The following is a 21,407-nucleotide window of genomic DNA, read 5'->3' on the forward strand; positions in this document are numbered from 1 at the left end:
GCTTTCTTGCAATTCCAGTCTTGTCAACGTGTGTGTTTGTGTGTAAGTGTGTGTACAGTGTGTACTGTGCATGTTTGTCTGTGTCTTTATGTTTCAGTGGTGGGCCCTCTCTCTTCTTTGCCTCACTAACGTTGTCATGGTATATCTTCCAGTCTCTCTGGCTGTCCTTTAGCCGACAAAAGCATTCGAAGTATGATGGCTACCAACTCACAAGAGCTCAAGTAAGGCGTGAGATGTTTCATTTTTATTTTTGTTTCTTCTTTTATTGATATATTGTGAAAAAAGTAGAATTCCCAATTCCTGAATTCAGAACTTGGTTTTAGTTCCTCAGACAAAGCAAAAACACTCTACTGACTGTTATTAATATGTATGTTTTATTTATGGGGTATATCAGCTTTAATAGTGCAGTGTCGTGTCTTTACTATCATTAACTGAAGACTGATAGTTTTTATCAAAGATTCTCTGTAATTAGTTATTACCCGATTAGACTGATTAATCATGTAACCGTAATTACTAGGAAGTAGGGGCACCAAGGAAAAATATTCAGATTACAAAGTTATCATTTCCTAAAATAACGTTTCAGATATTTTATCTGATCAATTAGTCTTCGAATTAATGAATTATTTACTTTACCTCACGTTAGTCTCATTCCGAACGTCGTAAATTGTTGGTTATCTGCACGAACCCAGTCTTCAGTATGAGTCATCCATACATCAATTGTCTTAAATCATTTATTTATTACTAACAAAGTAATTCACAGAAATGCATAAACAAACAAACAAACAAGGTAAATGTGGTTACATGAAATGATAGGAGAATGTGCCCTAGTGGGCTAAACCGGCATGGCGGCTTGATGGACAAAAGGGGAAGTGGGGGTCACTACAGAGTGATAATTATAACAATTGAAATGCTAATCCTTTACACATGAACACTCACTCATTCGGGAACAATTGCAATCAATATATATATTTACACTTTGTAGAATTGTCCGTCTCTCTCCCTCTTTCTCTCTGTCGTGGTTATAGTGGGTAGTTCAGAGTGACATTCATTTGTTTCGTTATAGAATGTATGTTTCGGCAGTTGTCGTTCTTCGCGTTCAATGATACCGAATTCCTAGCTGCAGACTAGTAATTAACATCAAAGACTTGTTCTTATTCTGTCGGTATCGATAGTCTAAGAGTTTATCCACGTGGTATGGTTAAAAGATTCAGCAAGGGTCTACAACCTTTGTCCTCCTAATGGAGAAAAACTATGGTCTGCAACCTTTAGCCATCTCGTAATTGAGGTAAGCTCGGTCTGTTGATCGAAAACCTGAGTGGGGGTTTTATTCGGAAGGTTAAAAAAAAGGGCTCTCCCAGGATGTCTGACCCTAACTGGGCTCAGGGGCGGTCCTCGGATTTAGTTCAAATCAAAAAGGGAATTGTATTTTTCTTCATTAAACAGTCCAAAATCATATTACACAATTATACAAACAGTATCATACTCACTCATTCATCTTATACAACAATTAGATGTAAACCTCATATCTGAGGCTATTATATAAACAGTGTTATGGTAATGTGTCCACACCGTCTGCCATGAGCTTCCCCAAGTTGTGACAAACGGACCAGTTCGTAGCTGGATTCTTCACCATCTTTTATACTTTCTCCGGAACATGAAATTTGTTCGTACCTCAAGTTCTGTGAGGTGTAAGGATCTACTCTATCTATATTGTGTGTCCATGAGGAGATCCTCAGGAATTTATGACGTCTCTCTGACCACAGCAAACTAGTTGAAGGAGGAAAGGGGGAGGCAGGGAGAGGGGGATAGGGCTTGCTATACCCAAAGAGGTCAACGTCATGACAGCAGATATATTGTAGGTACTATCAATGTAATTGTCTGCATCATTGCCAATACCCTATATATAGTATATATATTTAAGTACATTTTCCTTTATTGTTTTCCCTTAACCTTCCCGTAATTGGAATACACTCTACTGACTGATACAGCAAAATACATTATAGATCTAACGGTACAGAATGAGTGTGTTTTTGACTGTGTCCCTTAAGCCCTGTTGGTTGCTGTAGGCCCTGATTCGCTGTGTTTTCTGTCCCAGGTGCCCGACACCGGGGTGCGATGGTTCTGGGCATAATACTGGCAACTACGCATCACACAGAAGGTAAAATAAACACAAACACACACACACACTTCTAGTTATTCACACTGGCAGTGGACAGCACACACACCTCTCAGGCTGGTTCAGAGGAAGTTCTCTGTATTAATAATATTTGCAATTGATATGGTTGTCTTTCCTCTGCAGTCTATCAGGGTGTCCGCGGGCCAGGAAGAGTGGAATGAAGATAACACACAGTAAAGAGGACAAGGAGGACCAGGAGCCCATCAGGTAGAGTTAGCCTGCCAAACCCCTCTCAAAGACTCAGGGAACTACAGCTCTCACCCAATTTCTAGATGCCCTTAACCAACTCTCACTGTTATTTTTAGATTGAAACAGAGACAGGCAACCCCCAGTGGTTTGAAAATGAGGGTTGTCCTATGTAGGGATCTTATGTTGTGGCATCACAAAAATATACAGAGATAGTTAGCTGGAGAGAGAGACAGAGATTTATCTGGTTTCTCTCTAATGAGCTTTTCTGGCTGCTCTCTCATCGATTTCTCAGTGGTGCTGAGAGAAAACCAACACCCTGGCCTGTCTGTCTGCCTGTCTGTCGATCTATCTCCCACGGTCAGCCAAGCCAACAGAGGCAGGGTCGCTTTCCCACACATCTATCTTCATTAAAAGCCATGATTGCATGGAACTCCCTTCCATCTTATATAGCACAAGTGAACAGCAAACCTGGTTTCAAAAAACAAATAAAGCAACACCTCACGGCACAAGGCCTCTCCCCTATCTGACCTGCTTGTTGTGTGTACTATATGTACTGACATGTACATGGAACTGATAGATGGACACACATGCACACTACATGTTAGGTTTTCAATGTATGTAAATTGTGAAGTATTTGGTCTGTAATGTCTTTTTAGTTACATGTCGGACCCCAGTAAGACTAGCTGTCACCCCTGCCGTCAGCTAATGGGGATCCTAATAAAATCTGCTACCAATAAGCATTGGCTGGAGGAGAAAAGTTATTGGACTTAGAGTCAACCTTTTCTCTTTCTGAAAGCATTTGGAACTGTGTGTGGGGGTTTGGACCATTTTCGGAAAGAGATTGTGACTGTTTCTGGAAATATAATAAGCCTGATTGATAGTTTAATAAAACCAAGGGGAGTTGTAACAATAATCCACTGGGGAAATGTTCTGTGTTGAAACATTTTCAGCTTCACTGCATCTGATTAGCCATAGCACCAAGTGCTGATTTAACGTTGACTGACTGTAGTCTGTGTCAGTGTGATAAACTGCCAAAGGGACAGATTAGACCAGATCAGACCAGATCAGACCAGATTGAAGGTGTTTTTATTTATATTTAAGTCCGAGTCATTACTGATACCGTATCCTCTCCCATTCTGCACACTGTAACTCAAAATACAAACAAAGTCATACTGCATTCACTGAAACTAAATGATATTTCCTCAACTCAAGCACCCATGAAGCTATGTGTGGTCCAACTTTACATTATATAGACCTTATATCATAGTAATAACTATGTAATTAATAACACAATTCTTCTTGACAATGCATCCTGAGCAGGAAAAATTCTGGGTCCTTGTCAGGAAAAAACTCTTGACCCTGGTTATTAGACTAACCAGACCATCCATACGCCCTTCACAGGTGTCCGGTCCCGGGCTGTGGCGGTCAGGGTCATGTGACAGGGAAGTATGCATCTCACCGCAGTGCATCAGGCTGCCCCCTAGCGGCCAAGCGGCAGAAGGACGGTTACATGAATGGCTCCCAGTTCACATGGAAGGCTGGGAAGACAGACGGCATGTCCTGTCCCACCCCGGGCTGTGACGGCTCGGGTCACGTCAGTGGGAGCTTCCTCACACATCGGAGGTGGGTCTGGGTCCTGCATCAATATTTGATCATCCTCTCTTTCTCCCTTCCTTGAAGTAATCACTGATCTGACGGGATCTGTGAAAGCTAGTGGAGCCAATGCTTCACTCATCCAGTCGGGTTTTGTGTGTGTTTAAATAAAATATGCACTATTTGTATGTATGTCTAAAAATGTCTAATATTTCTAATATTTTCCCCAAGTTTGTCGGGCTGTCCTCGTGCCACCTCTGCCATGAAGAAAGCCAGACTGTCTGGACTGTCTGAAATGCTAACGATAAAACAGCGCACCAGCAACGGTAATGACTGTCAACAATCACTCACACAATGGAGCCAATCAGGAGTGTGTATGCGTAATGAGCTACGGAGTGAAATCCCAATCTGACATACAGAGCCAATCAGGAGTATGTATGCGTAATGAGCTACTGAGTGAAATCCCAATCTGACATACAGAGCCAATCAGGAGTGTGTGTGTATGTGTAATGATCTACAGAGTCGAATCCCAATCTGATATAAAGAGTCAATCAGGAGTGTGCATGCGTAATGAGCTACTGAGTGAAATCCCAATCTGACATACAGAGCCAACCAGGAGTGTGTGTGTGTAATGATCTGAGTCGAATCCCAATCTGATATAAAGAGCCAATCAGGAGTGTGTATGCTACTGAGTGGAACCCCAATCTGAATTAAAGGGTACAGGATTGCCATACAGCCTTTGAGCTAGCAAACTAGCCAGTGACAATTAGTGTATAAGAGACCATCCCTCTACCTCTATCACACATCTCATTCACCCACCACTGACACATCATTTGAAATATGTAGTTGGGCTCGGGATGGGTGGCAGGTGTCTAATAATTGTTCACTGTATAATATTTTTAAGGAATCGAAAATGAGGAAGAAATTAAACAGCTGGATGAAGAAATCAAAGATTTAAGTGAATCAAATTCACAAGTGGAAGCAGATATGATCAAACTTAGAACACAGGTAAGTCGGTAGTACTATGCCATCTGTTTACTTGAAGATTTGACTCATTTTATGCTTACCTTTCAGTTTCTACCCATTGTGGAGCATCATTCTGCTATTGTCAGCACTCATATAAGGGTAATGTGTACTACAATGAAGTGTGTATTTCATTGTTGTACAGCATACACCTAAATGAATCTACCCTCTGCTAAAAAGGCTACCAGAAAAGTTACTCCAGATTAGAAAAAGCTGTCCAATTTTCATACATGTTCTACCATCATCGAGAGAAATCCCAGTATATCTCACATCTGGGAGAATGCAGTATAACAAAGTGGTGGATTCCTAATTACAAAGCACTATACCTCTGTGAGTGCCTGCTTGCCAAGCAGAGAGAGCATAGTCACTCACAGCCAATAAAGGGAAGCACCCTGTCCCCACTAACAGGAACAGCAGCTTTCACAGCTTGTATGGAAGGGTTCCTTCCTAAAGAACTATTTGTGTGTGTGAGTTGCAGAAGCTACACATCAGTATCAAGGGAGTCTCAAACACTCCAGGAGAGGAAAGAGAGAAGCTTCACAATATTTATGCGCACTACAGTTTGCCTTTTTGAGATTGCATGCACGTATGATCTCATTTTGAAATACCGTCTGTTTTCCAACTTGTAGTACATCTTTGGAACTGAATTGTACTGTATGTGCATTGGAGGTGTATGGCATATTTGTTGGAATACACCCCACAGACTTTCAGTACATTTTAGTGAGTGTCAGCGTGTTGAATATCATGTGTCCATGCTTCATTGCTCTTCGCCTGTGTTGCTCTGTTGCGGGTACATCCATCTCTCTGTGTGATGATGTCATAGACATGGCTGCACGCCAGCCAATCAGCAGTGAGTTGTGACATGTCTGAGGTAGGCCGCTGCCCGTGTTATGTGAACTGTGAACTGCACCCTGTGTGCTCCACTGTAACAACCAAAGGTAAAGAAGCACTACCTTTACGGTAACCTTCTTCTTCTCTCACTCTCCCCCCATTCCCTAGATTACCACAATGGAGTCTAATCTGAAGTCAATAGAGGAAGAAAACAAGGTGATTGAACATCAAAATGAATCTCTCCTGCATGAGCTGGCCAGCCTCAGCCAGACACTGATTAACAGTTTAGCTAATATCCAGCTCCCTCATATGGTAAGGGAACACCAAGAACGGCAATCGGGCAAGTTCCTATAAGCAAACATACTGTAGCATATGAGTTGATTCATTTACATACTCATCTATGTACAGTATTTATCTATTCATTTCTGTGAAGCCCATACGGTTCCAGTGGTTGTGCATGCTGAGTTGAGCAGGGGCTTTCTGAGCCTAGATCAATGAAAAATAAGAGTATTCATCATTTTAGCCAAAGTGAATAGGGGAAATATATGATGCGCGTGTTATGAATTATAGAGCGATTAGACAATAAGTTTCAAACTAAGGTGTTAACAGTTGACTTGGGCAGGAGCTCACCAGAGCTGAGTACCGGCACCTAAAGAGTTTTACTGCTTGAGTAAAGTACTGACATCTACCTGTTAACAGTGAAATGAAAACTTAAGTCTCTACCACTTTGGCGCTCGGTCTATAGCTATAGGCTACTACGTTTGTAAATTCAACAAACTTACTTGTGGATCTATCATGGATTTTCATAGTACAGTACATGCTATAATTGCAGGTCTGTATTTACTGTGGTGCTACATGTATTTAAGGCATGTAAAAAACAGCTTTTCTCCATAAGCATCCATTAGATTATTTTCTTATAGTCTTCAGAAGAAAAGGAAAAAATAGCACTGGTCCAAAAACTATGAATGATGCCTGTGTCAATCACAAATTAAAATCTTGGCATTTTTTTATACTTAAAACTCCATCTCCTGATCTTAAAACGTGTAACTTTTGTGTGTGAACACAATGCGATATCATTCCAGAGGCTGTGATCATTCTGACTATGTTGTGAGCTGGATTCAGTTGCTGGCCCAATTCGCTATGCTTTCTTATGTTTTGCCTCTATTTATTTCACATATCAATTGTGTCAGATGTTCTGTTGGTGCTGTAGCTCAAATGCTACCACCTAGGGATTGTTTGAGAGAGTAACAGTAACTAGGTAGCAACTAACAGAACCTAACCTTTCCCCCATAGAAACCGCTGGCACACAAAGAGGCTTCCATTAGAAATAACAGCTGCTTACAGATGCATCAGAGAGTAAGACAATCATTCATCATATTCTTACTCTAACACTGCTTTTCTTTCTGTTAATCCTTCTCCTTGTTTCCTCATCAGGGCACTGTATGAAAGACTGGACCTCTGTTTTTCGCAATCATGTTACATAGCAAGATTTTGTCCTGTTTAAGCTTTATCCAGAAATGGGAATTAAACAAAAACAATTGTCTTTTTAACAATTGTCTGAGGATAGTGCTGGACCATCTGACAAGAAGAGGGTACAGTTTGATGAAAAACTGCAAAACACAGGGCCCTAATTATTGTACCATCAAAACACAGGGCCCTAATTATTGTGTCATCAAAATGCAGGGCCCTAATGACAGAAACATCAAAACAGAGGGCCCGAATTATAGTTTAATTAAAACACAGGGCCATAATGATAGTATCACCAAAACACAGGGCCATAATGATAGTATCACCAAAACACAGGGCCATAATGATAGTATCACCAAAACACAGGGCCATAATGATAGTATCACCAAAACACAGGGCCATAATGATAGTATCACCAAAACACAGGGCCATAATAATAGTATCACCAAAACACAGGGCCTTAATGATAGTGTTACGAATCCCTTTTGGCCCGACAGTCTAGGGGGGATGGTAATGAGACCCGTAACATAACTCATGCAAATTATTATTGTGACAAAGTACAAGTGTGAACGAAATAACCACGACAACAGAAATCTACCGTCAAACTCCAGGTTTATTTATAAACACACGGTAATGGGGGGGAAGCAGGAAAAGGGGCTGAGCTGGACCCAAGGAATGAAACAAATATACAAAAACACCCCTAAGCTAGACTAGCCTACTTTAACAGCTAACTAACCAAAAATACAGTGGGTGGTCCGCCCAGTTCTAACTAGTGTATTTAACAAAATTTACCTACGGGTAGTGTATGCCCATGGGCGACTTGTCTCGTTTCCCCCTTTTCCCACCAGCAACAAACAAACACCATAACCAAAAACAATACTCACAGGGGATGACAAAGTGCTATGGAGGTGCTCAAACAAAAGAGAGGTTAAGACACAAAGTGAGAGTGAAACACAGAGACCTACAGACATGGCATTTACAGAGAGATTGAGCTCTAGAGCAAACAAATGATGGGGTTTTAAACCATGGGGAAGGAACTGTGATAGGGTAGGAAATAGGAGGAGGTGTGTCTTCTGATTGATGATTGATTGGGGAGTGATGATTTTCACCTGTGAGGGGAGAAGGAGAGAAAAGAAACACACACACAGGATACACACACACACAGGATAACGGTATCCGTAACAGATAGTATCATCAAAACACAGGGCCCTAATGATACTATCATAAAAACACAGGGCCATAATGATACTATCACCAAAACACAGGGCCCTAATGATACTATCATAAAAACACAGGGCCATAATGATACTATCACCAAAACACAGGGCCATAATGATACTATGATAAAAACACAGGGCCATAAAGATACTATCATAAAAACACAGGGCCACAATGATAGTATCACCAAAACACAGGGCCATAATGATAGTATCATCAAAACACAAGGCCTTAATGATAGTATCATCAAAACACAGGGCCATAATGATAGTATCATCAAAACACAGGGCCATAATGATAGTATCACCAAAACACATGGCCATAACGATACTATCACCAAAACACAGGGCCATAATGATAGTATCATCAAAACACAGGGCCATAATGATACAATCACCAAAACACAGGGCCATAATGATAGTATCATCAAAACACAGGGCCATAATGATAGTATCACCAAAACACAGGGCCATAATGATAGTATCATCAAAACACAGGACCATAATGATAGTATCATCAAAACACAGGGCCATAATGATAGTATCATCAAAACACAGGGCCATAATGATAGTATCATCAAAACACAGGGCCATAATGATAGTATCATCAAAACACAGGGCCATAATGATAGTATCATCAAAACACAGGGCCATAATGATAGTATCATCAAAACACAGGGCCATAATGATAGTATCATCAAAACACAGGGCCATAATGATAGTATCATCGAAACACAGGGCCATAATGATAGTATCATCAAAACACAGGGCCATAATGATAGTATCATCAAAACACAGGGCCATAATGATAGTATCACCAAAACACAGGGCCATAATGATAGTATCATCAAAACACAGGGCCTTAATGATAGTATCATCAAAACACAGGGCCATAATGATAGTATCATCAAAACACAGGGCCATAATGATAGTATCACCAAAACACAGGGCCATAATGATAGTATCACCAAAACACAGGGCCATAATGATACTATCATCAAAACACAGGGCCATAATGATAGTATCATCCAAAACACAGGGCCATAATGATAGTATCATCAAAACACAGGGCCATAATGATAGTATCATCAAAACACAGGGCCATAATGATAGTATCATCAAAACACAGGGCCATAATGATAGTATCATCAAAACACAGGACCATAATGATAGTATCATCAAAACACAGGGCCATAATAATGATAGTATCATCAAAACACAGGGCCATAATGATAGTATCATCAAAACACAGGGCCATAATGATAGTATCATCAAAACACAGGGCCATAATGATAGTATCATCAAAACACAGGGCCATAATGATAGTATCATCAAAACACAGGGCCATAATGATAGTATCATCAAAACACAGGGCCATAATGATAGTATCATCAAAACACAGGGCCATAATGATAGTATCACCAAAACACAGGGCCATAATGATAGTATCATCAAAACACAGGGCCATAATGATAGTATCATCAAAACACAGGGCCATAATGATAGTATCATCAAAACACAGGGCCATAATGATAGTATCATCAAAACACAGGGCCATAATGATAGTATCATCAAAACACAGGGCCATAATGATAGTATCTCCAGAACACAGGGCCATAATGATAGTATCATCAAAACACAGGGCCATAATGATAGTATCATCAAAACACAGGGCCATAATGATAGTATCACCAAAACACAGGGCCATAACGATACTATCACCAAAACACAGGGCCATAATGATAGTATCATCACAACACAGGGCCATAATGATACGATCACCAAAACACAGGGCCATAATGATAGTATCATCAAAACACAGGACCATAATGATAGTATCATCAAAACACAGGGCCATAATGATAGTATCATCAAAACACAGGGCCATAATGATAGTATCATCAAAACACAGGGCCATAATGATAGTATCATCAAAACACAGGGCCATAATGATAGTATCATCAAAACACAGGGCCATAATGACAGTATCATCAAAACACAGGGCCATAATGATAGTATCATCAAAACACAGGGCCAAAATGATAGTATCATAAAAACACAGGGCCATAATGATAGTATCATCAAAACACAGGGCCATAATGATAGTATCATAAAACACAGGGCCATAATGATAATATCATCAAAACAAAGGGCCATAATGATAGTATCATCAAAACACAGGGCCATAATGATAGTATCATCAAAACACAGGGCCATAATGATAGTATCATCAAAACACAGGGCCATAATGATAGTATCATCAAAACACAGGGCCATAATGATAGTATCATCAAAACACAGGGCCATAATGATAGTATCATCAAAACACAGGGCCATAATGATAGTATCATCAAAACACAGGGCCATAATGATAGTATCATCAAAACACAGGGCCATAATGATAGTATCATCAAAACACAGGGCCATAATGATAGTATCATCAAAACACAGGGCCATAATGATAGTATCATCAAAATACAGGGCCATAATGATAGTATCATCAAAACACAGGGCCATAATGATAGTATCATCAAAACACAGGGCCATAATGATAGTATCATCAAAACACAGGGCCATAATGATAGTATCATCAAAACACAGGGCCATAATGATAGTATCATCAAAACACAGGGCCATAATGATAGTATCATCAAAACACAGGGCCATAATGATAGTATCACAAAACACAGGGCCATAATGATAGTATCATCAAAACACAGGGCCATAATGATAGTATCATCAAAACACAGGGCCATAATGATAGTATCATCAAAACACAGGGCCATAATGATAGTATCATCAAAACACAGGGCCATAATGATAGTATCATCAAAACACAGGGCCATAATGATAGTATCATCAAAACACAGGGCCATAATGATAGTATCATCAAAACACAGGGCCATAATGATAGTATCATCAAAACACAGGGCCATAATGATAGTATCATCAAAACACAGGGCCATAATAATGAACACAGTATATCAAAACACAGGGCCATAATGATAGTATCATCAAAACACAGGGCCATAATGATAGTATCATCAAAACACAGGGCCATAATGATAGTATCATCAAAACACAGGGCCATAATGATAGTATCACAAAACACAGGGCCATAACGATACTATCACCAAAACACAGGGCCATAATGATAGTGTCATCAAAACACAGGGCCATAATGATACTATCACCAAAACACAGGGCCATAATGATAGTATCATCAAAACACAGGACCATAATGATAGTATCATCAAAACACAGGGCCATAATGATAGTATCATCAAAACACAGGGCCATAATGATAGTATCATCAAAACACAGGGCCATAATGATAGTATCATCAAAACACAGGGCCGTAATGATAGTATCATCAAAACACAGGGCCGTAATGATAGTATCATCAAAACACAGGGCCATGATGATAGTATCATCAAAACACAGGTCCATAATGATAGTATCATCAAAGCACAGGACCATAATGATAGTATCATAAAAACACAGGCCCATAATGGTAGTATCATAAAAATACAGGGCCATAATGATAGTATCATCAAAACACAGGGCCATAATGATAGTATCATCAAAACACAGGGCCATAATGATAGTATCATCAAAACACAGGGACATAATGATAGTATCATCAAAACACAGGGCCATAATGATAGTATCATAAAAACACAGGGCCATAATGATAGTATCATCAAAACACAGGGCCATAATGATAGGATCATCAAAACACAGGACCATAATGATAGTATCATCAAAACACAGGGCCATAATGATAGTATCATCAAAACACAGGGCCATAATGATAGTATCATCAAAACACAGGGCCATAATGATAGTATCATCAAAACACAGGGCCATAATGATAGTGTCACCAAAACACAGGGCCATAATGATAGTATCATCAAAACACAGGGCCATAATGATAGTATCATTAAAACACAGGGCCATAATGATAGTATCACCAAAACACAGGGCCATAATGATAGTATCACCAAAACACAGGGCCATAATGATAGTATCATCAAAACACAGGGCCATAATGATAGTATCACCAAAACACAGGGCCATAATGATAGTATCATCAAAACACAGGGCCATAATGATAGTATCACCAAAACACAGGGCCATAATGATAGTATCATCAAAACACAGGGCCATAATGATAGTATCACCAAAACACAGGGCCATAATGACAGTATCATCAAAACACAGGGCCATAATGATAGTATCATCAAAACACAGGGCCATAATGATAGTATCATAAAAACACAGGGCCATAATGATAGTATCATCAAAACACAGGGCCATAATGATAGTATCATCAAAACACAGGGCCATAATGATAGTATCACCAAAGGCACCATAATAGAGTCAGCAGATTTAGTCCTCTGTCTGGGTCAGAAACTCTCCCATTCATGTCCTCATGTCTTTCCCATGTCCATCTTTATTTCATAAATATGACCATTTATTTTCCCCAGTCTTCCTGATTCACATCTAATCCTGAATGTTCCTTTATTAAAGTCTTCCTAACCTCAATGATCATCTATTTGAATGGCAAAATCTTGTTTTAGCCAAGTAAAAGTGCATTTGTTGGTTGCAAAGTGTATAACTTCCCAACGTGGACGTCACTGTATGACATCTTTCTCTGTGTTGATCATCTTTGTCTAAGACCATCACTTCTCAGCCTTTTCCCTGCGGTTAGACACCTTATTTTTAGAGCAATCAAATATGAAAAGGCACTTTCACAGGGCTAGCTTAGAGAATAGTTTGTTTCAAGTGGTTTTATTAACTCTGGTTAGATTTTTTGTTAAAACAGCTGTTTGTAAGTCTTAGCTCCTCAAAGGGTGATTTTAGAGAGTTATTTTCTGGCCTGTCTTCTGTTCTCTGTTCATCACTTCTTCTTCTTATGATCTCACCTTTCTGCTGTTGTTGAAATGTTCCACAGGAGCCGATCAACGATCAGAACTTTGATGCTTATGTGACAACTCTAACAGACATGTACACTAACCAGGAGCATTACCAGAGTCCAGAGAACAAAGCCCTGTTGGAAAACATCAAACAAGCAGTGCAAGGAATCCAAGCGTAACCCAGCCCGTTACCAAGCCCAGCAAATGACAGAGCATCTTCTCAAAGAGGAGTGAAAGAAATCAACATTCGCAGGAAAGAGCTAGAAGTGACATGATAGGATGATGCCTCATGGTTTGCTGCTGTAACATAGCCTACAGTGTTACATATTGATTTTCATTCTTTAAAAAAAAAGAAATGTTATGCTTAGAAAAATTCATAATGATTTTTCTTTTTGGTCTTGCGTTGAAGAAAAAAATAAATAAATGACAAAATAGTTTTTGAAAACATTCACCTTTTGTACGTTTTCATACTGTATGAGCTGACATAGTGTGATGTAATGTTTGAAACTGCTCGCGTATGCACATTGTTTGTGTATATTTCTGAACAGTAAGCTGTATAACATAAGACAGTGCTCGATGATGAAGCATTTTAGATGAAAAAGCTGCACTGGACAGTGAATTTTTTATTTTTTATTTAAATGGGGGAACTGCACGGAGGTAGCTACTTTTCAATGATGTTTTCCTCAATGGAAGACTTTGGAATCCTAAAGATGTTTGTTTTTTCTTGTTTGCAGATTGTTGAATAGCAAGACTTGGTTGCAAATTACTTTATTTTTAACAATGCTTGAAAAATTCTTTGTCTTCTTTTTTAAAGTTTGGTAGCTATAGGTGGGGGCATTTTTTATGTGTTGGAAATAAGAATGGAAAGAAACTGACTTGATGTTTGTATGAATGTAACAGTTTATTGTAAACATCATGACACGGAAACCCAATGGTGAAAATCCCATTATCTAGAAAGTACTATTCACTCTTGATATTTTGTGTTTGTAGATACCCATTGGTGATGTATAATGGCAATAGAGTACGCAGGACTCATTCTAGCATTTAGTAGTTAGTTCTGTTTCAAATTTCGAAACTTCTGTTGCTAGAATCGGGCAATGTCTCAGCAATATATATCTAAATCATATGTTTATAGAAATGGGATGCAATCTACAGGAGAAAAATATTTGGGTATATGCAATGACTTGTTTATAAACATAGGGGTGGAGGAACAAATTCATCTTTTTACTATATATAAAATAAAATGTTTTATATAAATCTTTTAAGTACAAAGAAAGTATTTAAAAAAGTTGGACATTCAGTTTTAAAGATGAAATGCTCTATGAGTTCCACTCTCTTTACAGACAATTTTGCACATAAGGGACACCTTCGTTTCCATGTTTTGATGTTTCTACAGAAACTAAAGCAGTACCTGAGAGCCTACAGGAGGGTGACAAAGGTTTTGTAAAGAGTATTTATACTAAAGTATGAGAGAGAGCGGGTCTTACAGGGTCATTGTCCCCACTTGCCAGTAGACTATTTGCACTTGTCTTAGAGATAGTATCCTAACATGCGGCGGAGTGCAATTTCCAGGTGTTCCTTTTGCACACGATTGGAGCAAATAACTGCTAAGAGCCACTAGGTGATGAATTAGTACCACTGAAAGGGACTACAGGGATTTGAATCAGAAATTACGATTATAACCATACAAGTAATACTGTATTATCAAATGGTCAAACAATGATGCTATTTCATTTTGGTATGTTATATGAATATTAAATCATCCCCAGCAGCACTTTATATTTAATCACTGTACAAATTAAATAGTCAATCAATTAAAGGTCCAAAAAAAGAAAGTAAAAAGAGGTTGTTTTCCCATTAGGCTTGGAGAGTGGGACATTCACTCTTCTAGTTGACTCTTCTGCTCGGAATGAGGTGATGCAGTTTCATGTCTGTATGCAGCCCCTCTTTATGTTGTGGTATTAGTTGTTAGCGACCATGTTCAGAATTGGCCTTCTTGAGAGCTAATGCAAAGGTGCTTGTCATTCACCTGATCTTGTCTATTGTACTTTTACATCCTCTTTTAGGGCTCCATCGTCAATGACTGCATACAGTATGCCTTTCTCCACAGCATCGTGTCTGCAGCTTTTTGACAATATAGTAATGCTTTCAGTAGAGTAATACCTAGTATCAGTTTTTGAATTAATTCTCATTATCAGTACCATTGAAAGGGATTTAAAGCACAAACCGGCTGCTCATCTACCATTAGTACATAATATCAAATTTGAGAAAAGTTATCTGTGACTATTTACATAGGGAACACAAAAGGTGTCACATATTAGAATTTTCATATAAATTATTGTGAATTCATCAGAGTTTATTTAGTATAACTTATTCATTTTGAGGTTGATTTAAGTAATCATGAACAAAAACAGGATTTTGTACAAACTCTTGTGCTCTCTGTGGAACTGAAGTTTAATTTATTTTTGTACTACACAGCATGGATTTGTTGACATTTTAATTTTGCTATAAGTGTGTGAGATCACAAGTTGCTGTGATATTTCATTTTTAAATTGTGAACTTTGTACAATTCTTGTCATGCTGGATGTTGACACATCTTACTCTGAATAAAGAAAAATTGTGTTGCCACAGGCCTGTACATTTGATAGTCATCATTCTTGTTCATGCTCATTCAAAACCCACCATTCATGGAACACTAAACATTTTTTTGTTCAGTGAATGGCTGCAATAATACCCATGTTTTTTTTTTTTTTAATTTCACAAAATAGTTAATGAATTTTACATTCCAGGACAATCCTCAGATGTTTTGCAATCAGAATCAAGCATTCTTAGGATAACGCTTCATGCCATGAGTTAATTCAGACCGCTATGAAGTGGAGTGGGTGTTTTGTTCCAGGCATCTACTTCCCCAGTGTCATACCACATGACAACCAGAGGATGGCAGCACATATCACTGTATAACATCATGGTCCTGTGGAAATGTTCTTACCCTGTCTGTCTCGGACTGAAGTTAGAGGGAATCCCCCCAAATACCTATAATACAACACAAAATGTATCGAGCATCAACCATCATATTCAGAACTACTATTATGAGCTGTAAATACATGGAAAGTAACACAATCATTTGGAGATAAGGGGATTATCAGGGATTATCAGACAAATCCTGAACTATTATAACATCCTTCCTAAACCATATCATAGTATGGCAATGTTTTCCATATTTGGCTGAGAATGGGCCCATCAACTCATTGTCTGCCCGACATTTCACCCAGCGGGAGACAAACTGGCAACATGGGTAACTATGGTAATAAAATATTTATAGGTGCATTACAAGATCAGAAAATTACCTAATTCTTGTGAATAGCAATTTCCTGGAAACTCCAGAAAGGTGAGTTAGTGTGGTATAACTGTACGATGTGTTTATTGAAGAGTACATTGATCAACTTTTAAACAGATGATGTATGAAGTATAATTTTATTAACCATACTTTCCATTAGTCCTAAATCTAATTTGACATGGTTTCTTGATTGGCTTGCTCCCGAATCCAATATAACTTGTAACACTGCCCGACTTCTCTCTCTCTCTGCTTTGAGGGAGGGAGCGGGTCTAAGGCAGCTGAGTTCAGCTTTACAATAACTCTGCCGATGTAGTAGTTAGTCTGCGAGAGGGGTAGCTGGCGGTGTGTTCTCTGCGCTGCTGACTCCCTAGCAATGGCGCTGAGGACAAGCCAACTCTTCTCCCCTTTTCTAATCGCGGTGGGACTGATTTTGGTCGCCGTTGGCCCGCAGCCTGTCATTTCTTGTCCAAGCCGGTGTTTATGTTTTCGTACCACCGTGAGATGTATGCATTTAAATCTGGAAACCGTACCTGCTGTCGCTCCATCGACAACCATCCTGTAAGTAACGTTACATTGTATCTAAAGGGAAAGTTTGTAGGCTATGGAGGGAACGGAATGAACGCACGGATTGCTGGAGGAGTAACAACCAACACAAGCGCTTTGCGATGACCATACGATCGCTTATGTTTGTATTTAAGCCAAATCATTTAAATTGTGTTAATGTATCAATTCTTACCATATTTAAACCACAGTTGATAATGCAGTATCATACGAGCTATCCTCTTCTGGACCAGATCGCCATTCTGGTTGCCAATATTCAAAGTGGCAATGATGGATTCTGCTATTTATTTTCCAGGTTTATCTTACATATTTCATACAGATACCAAAATTCCAATAATCTACCATGCCTGATTTTTTGAAATTCAAACTGGTATATCTGAAAGGGGTAGGAGGTAAAAAAAAAAAACATGGCAAATTAAAATCCACCCAAAGACCTAGTCATGATTCCTGCATTTTGTAACCAAAAATGTTTGTTTTTTTACGGTTAATTTACCAAATATTCTTTCTGAAATGGGAATTCTACATATGTGCTTGTTCCGGAAACTAGGACAAAGGCTTCAGACATCAGAGCATAGTTGGAGCCCCTCTTCTTCTTCATCTCCTTCTTCTTCTTCTTCTTCTTCTTCTTCTTCTTCTTCTTCTTCTTCTTCTTCTTCTTCTTCATCTCCTTCTTCTTCTTCTTCATCTCCTTCTTCTTCTTCTTCTTCTTCTTCTTCTTCATCTCCTTCTTCCTTCCTCCATTGGACGCTTCTGAATCTGTCAGTGTTGAGTGTTGTACGGAGGAAGGCTTTGGAGGGGAAAGCATGTGTCAGTTGGCTCGCAGGACTTTGAAGTAAGCAGACACCTGTCTCTTTGCCCTGCTGGCCTGCGCTCAGTCTTGTCAGAACATGAATGCGACTGTCCCTGCCTTCCCATTGTTCCACTGTAAATTATGCACACACTGAACTCAAGCACTCTTTTGAAGGAACACTTGATTGTGGGGAATCACAGTAAGCCTTATTAAACAGAAGTCAGGCTGGATTAAAAGCAGCTCCTTTGATGGAGAAAAGTGAGTGTGTATGTTTGTGTGTGGGTAGAACCATGTTATGACACCGGTCCTGTGTCATACTTTCTGGTGGCTTTATGGACCCTTATGGAGGCTAAAAATACAACATTTTGTATTTCTCGTAGCTTAACTAATTTCAGCCACAGTCCCAGGACCAAAACACTGGCCCTTCTGACCTGGGTCAGCTGATGGCTGGCTGTGAGGGCTGGGGGCAGAGGTGACTGGCTGGGCATGTTGGAGACAGGAGGTATTGTATGTAGAGGTTCATTTGGAGAGATGCTGGCTGGCCAAGCCCTGACGGTCTGGGCGTTGCATTCCTTGTCCTGATCTGGCAGTGTGCCCGTCTCTGATGTGAAAATTCCTCCTCATCAGCATTCCACAACCAGGTTCCTCAAAGCTGTGGGAATGTATGTTGTTATTGTTTGAAATCTCAATCTCTGTTTTCCCTTTCTCTGTCTCTCAATTTATCCATCTCTCTTTCTCTATATGTCTTCCCCTTTTTCTCTCTCCATCTCTAAGTTTCTCTCTTCTTCTACAGTATCCCCTTCTCTTTCTCTTACATTCTCCCTCTCTATCACTCTCCCCCTCTTTCTCTTTCCCATTCTTTCTCTCTCCCTCTCTAAACTTATAAACCCTCCCTAGTTCTCTCCTGTGATGGATTTGATTAGGGGAACATTTTGGTTGGTCGGTGCAGGGCAGGCAGCTTTGTGCCAGATGCCTGTGTCTCTCCTGAGAGGCCCAGCTGGGGCTGGGGATGGAGCTGGGGCTGGGGCTGGAGCTGGGACTGGAGCTGTGGCTGTAGCTGGAGCTCAGACTGACCCCAGTTCTAATGTGGTGTGTGTGTCTAAACGCTCTGAGCCTAGTGATTCTACCCAGTGTGTGTAATGCATGCTTCTCTACTGATGTCAACCCCTGAAAGAACTCATGGACCCTGGCCCAACCACTCCGGCTAAAAAACATACACACATATTTGTACATGAAATAAGAGAATGTCCTAAAGTAAGTGGCTGGTGTGAGATAAGTATTGTTGCACTCTAAACATCTCTCTTCCCTTTACTTCCTGAAGGGAACAGGGGATACGGTACACCCAGGACCTGTGCTCGGTGCTCCCGTTGTTTTAACTTTCAGGGTTTTTCTTTTTTCCCTCCCACCATCGATGTTCCACATTTATTTTTCAGCTGTTGTCTCTGAGGACTCTGTTTGAGGCATACTAGTAAATGACGCTTCCTCTCTGTAACGACGTTGCTGCACTCCTGCTCTGGGATTTCCTAAGATGGAGGAATGATTACTTTCACATTGTCAGCTCTATTTTGCCATCAGCGCTCATGAATCCTCTCAGCCTGTACCGACACACAGGCCCACAGCTGTTGATGCTTATTGTTCCGCTTGATAATGCTCTGTAAAGGCACATTTTAAGCCATAAAAGACACAAGTAGGGATGGGTGTCGTTAAGATTTGAATGGTATTACTACTCTTACCGATACTGCTTATCGATCCAGTACTTTAACGTTATTCTTATCGGTTCTTTTTGTTCTTTTTTATGAAAAACCCCCGAAACAAATTAAGAACAGAATGAACATTGCTTTATTTTCTGAAATGTAAAATAAATCAAATAAACAATTATTTACAGCAAAAGAAACAGCATTGTTTTGAACAAATCACTGTTAAAGACTAATGTTGTGATTATGGAAATGTAAACAAATCACTGTTAAAGACTCTAATGTTGTGATTATGTAAATGTAAACAAATCACTGTTAAAGACTCTAATGTTGTTATTATGTAAATGTAAACAAATCACTGTTAAAGACTCTAATGTTGTGATTATGGAAATGTAAACAAATCACTGTTAAAGACTCTAATGTTGTGATGATGGAAATGTAAACAAATCACTGTTAAAGACTCTAATGTTGTGATTATGTAAATGTAAACAAATCACTGTTAAAGACTCTAATGTTGTGATTATGGAAATGTAAACAAATCACTGTTAAAGACTAATGTTGTGATTATGGAAATGTAAACAAATCACTGTTAAAGACTCTAATGTTGTGATTATGTAAATGTAAACAAATCACTGTTAAAGACTCTAATGTTGTTATTATGTAAATGTAAACAAATGAAATAAACAATATTTTCCTGCAGAAGAAAAGACAGTGCAACACGGGTGGGGCCAGCAGGTAGGCTGCAGAAGAAAAGACAGTGCAACACGGGTGGGGCCAGCAGGTAGGCTGCAGAAGGAAAGACAGTGCAACACGGGTGGGGCCAGCAGGTAGGCTGCAGAAGGAAAGACAGTGCAACACGGGTGGGGCCAGCAGGTAGGCTGCAGAAGGAAAGACAGTGCAACACGGGTGGGGCCAGCAGGTAGGCTGCAGAAGGAAAGACAGTGCAACACGGGTGGGGCCAGCAGGTAGGCTGCAGAAGGACTAACAGTTCTTAGCAGTTCTTCTGGAGAAAGATCAACATGTTTGCCTTCTCTGGCAGAAGTCGGGACCTCTCCTTGCTTATTGTGTTCCCTGCAGTCGAAAATACCCTCTCTCTAGGGGTGGAGGAGGCTTGAGCACAGAGGTAGCTTGTTGCAATGTTTTTGAGGAGGGGCAGAGTAGTTCTCTTCTCCCACCACTACATCACAGGATCTTCAGCCATGGGGATGGGAGGCAGGCCTTTGTAGAGCTCCACCTCTAGGTCAACATGCTCGCTGAGGGTGAGGGACGAGGTGTCCTGTTGGATCGTCAACCTCAATTCCTTGTCCTCTTCTGAGAACAGCTCCTCCAAGGCACTCCTTGTTTTGTACAATAGAGGGACTGTCTCCTCTATTTCCTCTCCTTCTCCTTCAGGCTTCTCATCTTGTTGCTGGTGCTCTGTGTCTGTCTGCTCCAGCTCCTCTGACAGCCCTGGTGTTGCTCCTGTCACGTTGGCCTCAACAGTTGCCTTCCTCAGCTTGTCCCAGGTGGCGTCACTCACCTGCCTCCCTTTAAATCTGGGGTCCATTGCTGTGGCCTCATGCAGGAAGGCTTGAATGTCCTCATCCTGATAGCGCTCGGAGAGGTTCTCC

General features: G+C 40.0%; 2 protein-coding genes across 8 annotated transcripts in view; both read left to right on the forward strand.

The window, feature by feature from the left end:
- The window catches only part of LOC112261970 (myelin transcription factor 1-like protein), a 162,917-nt gene extending 146,864 nt beyond the window's left edge, over positions 1–16,053 (forward strand). For 4 of the 6 annotated variants that reach the window (XM_042330106.1, XM_042330111.1, XM_042330107.1 and 1 more), the window contains 9 exons: positions 153–221; positions 2,096–2,158; positions 2,300–2,383; positions 3,767–3,988; positions 4,190–4,284; positions 4,863–4,966; positions 5,981–6,124; positions 7,106–7,168; positions 13,454–16,053. In XM_042330106.1, coding sequence (XP_042186040.1) covers positions 153–221; positions 2,096–2,158; positions 2,300–2,383; positions 3,767–3,988; positions 4,190–4,284; positions 4,863–4,966; positions 5,981–6,124; positions 7,106–7,168; positions 13,454–13,594 — 985 coding nt within the window. In that variant the 3' untranslated portion in view covers positions 13,595–16,053. The remainder of the gene's footprint in view (positions 1–152; positions 222–2,095; positions 2,159–2,299; positions 2,384–3,766; positions 3,989–4,189; positions 4,285–4,862; positions 4,967–5,980; positions 6,125–7,105; positions 7,169–13,453) is intronic. The other 2 variants (XM_042330108.1, XM_042330109.1) reach the window with 2 other exon arrangements.
- Positions 16,054–17,032: 979 nt separating this feature from the next.
- LOC112262195 (peroxidasin) overlaps positions 17,033–21,407 on the forward strand; it is an 80,074-nt gene continuing 75,699 nt past the window's right edge. Inside the window, exon 1 of one of the 2 annotated variants that reach the window (XM_042330113.1) lies at positions 17,033–17,310. In XM_042330113.1, coding sequence (XP_042186047.1) covers positions 17,126–17,310 — 185 coding nt within the window. In that variant the 5' untranslated portion in view covers positions 17,033–17,125. The remainder of the gene's footprint in view (positions 17,311–21,407) is intronic. The other variant, XM_042330114.1, reaches the window with a different exon arrangement.

The sequence above is a fragment of the Oncorhynchus tshawytscha genome, linkage group LG11 (assembly GCF_018296145.1).
Source record: "Oncorhynchus tshawytscha isolate Ot180627B linkage group LG11, Otsh_v2.0, whole genome shotgun sequence".
In the NCBI taxonomy this organism is placed as follows: Eukaryota; Metazoa; Chordata; class Actinopteri; order Salmoniformes; family Salmonidae; genus Oncorhynchus; species Oncorhynchus tshawytscha.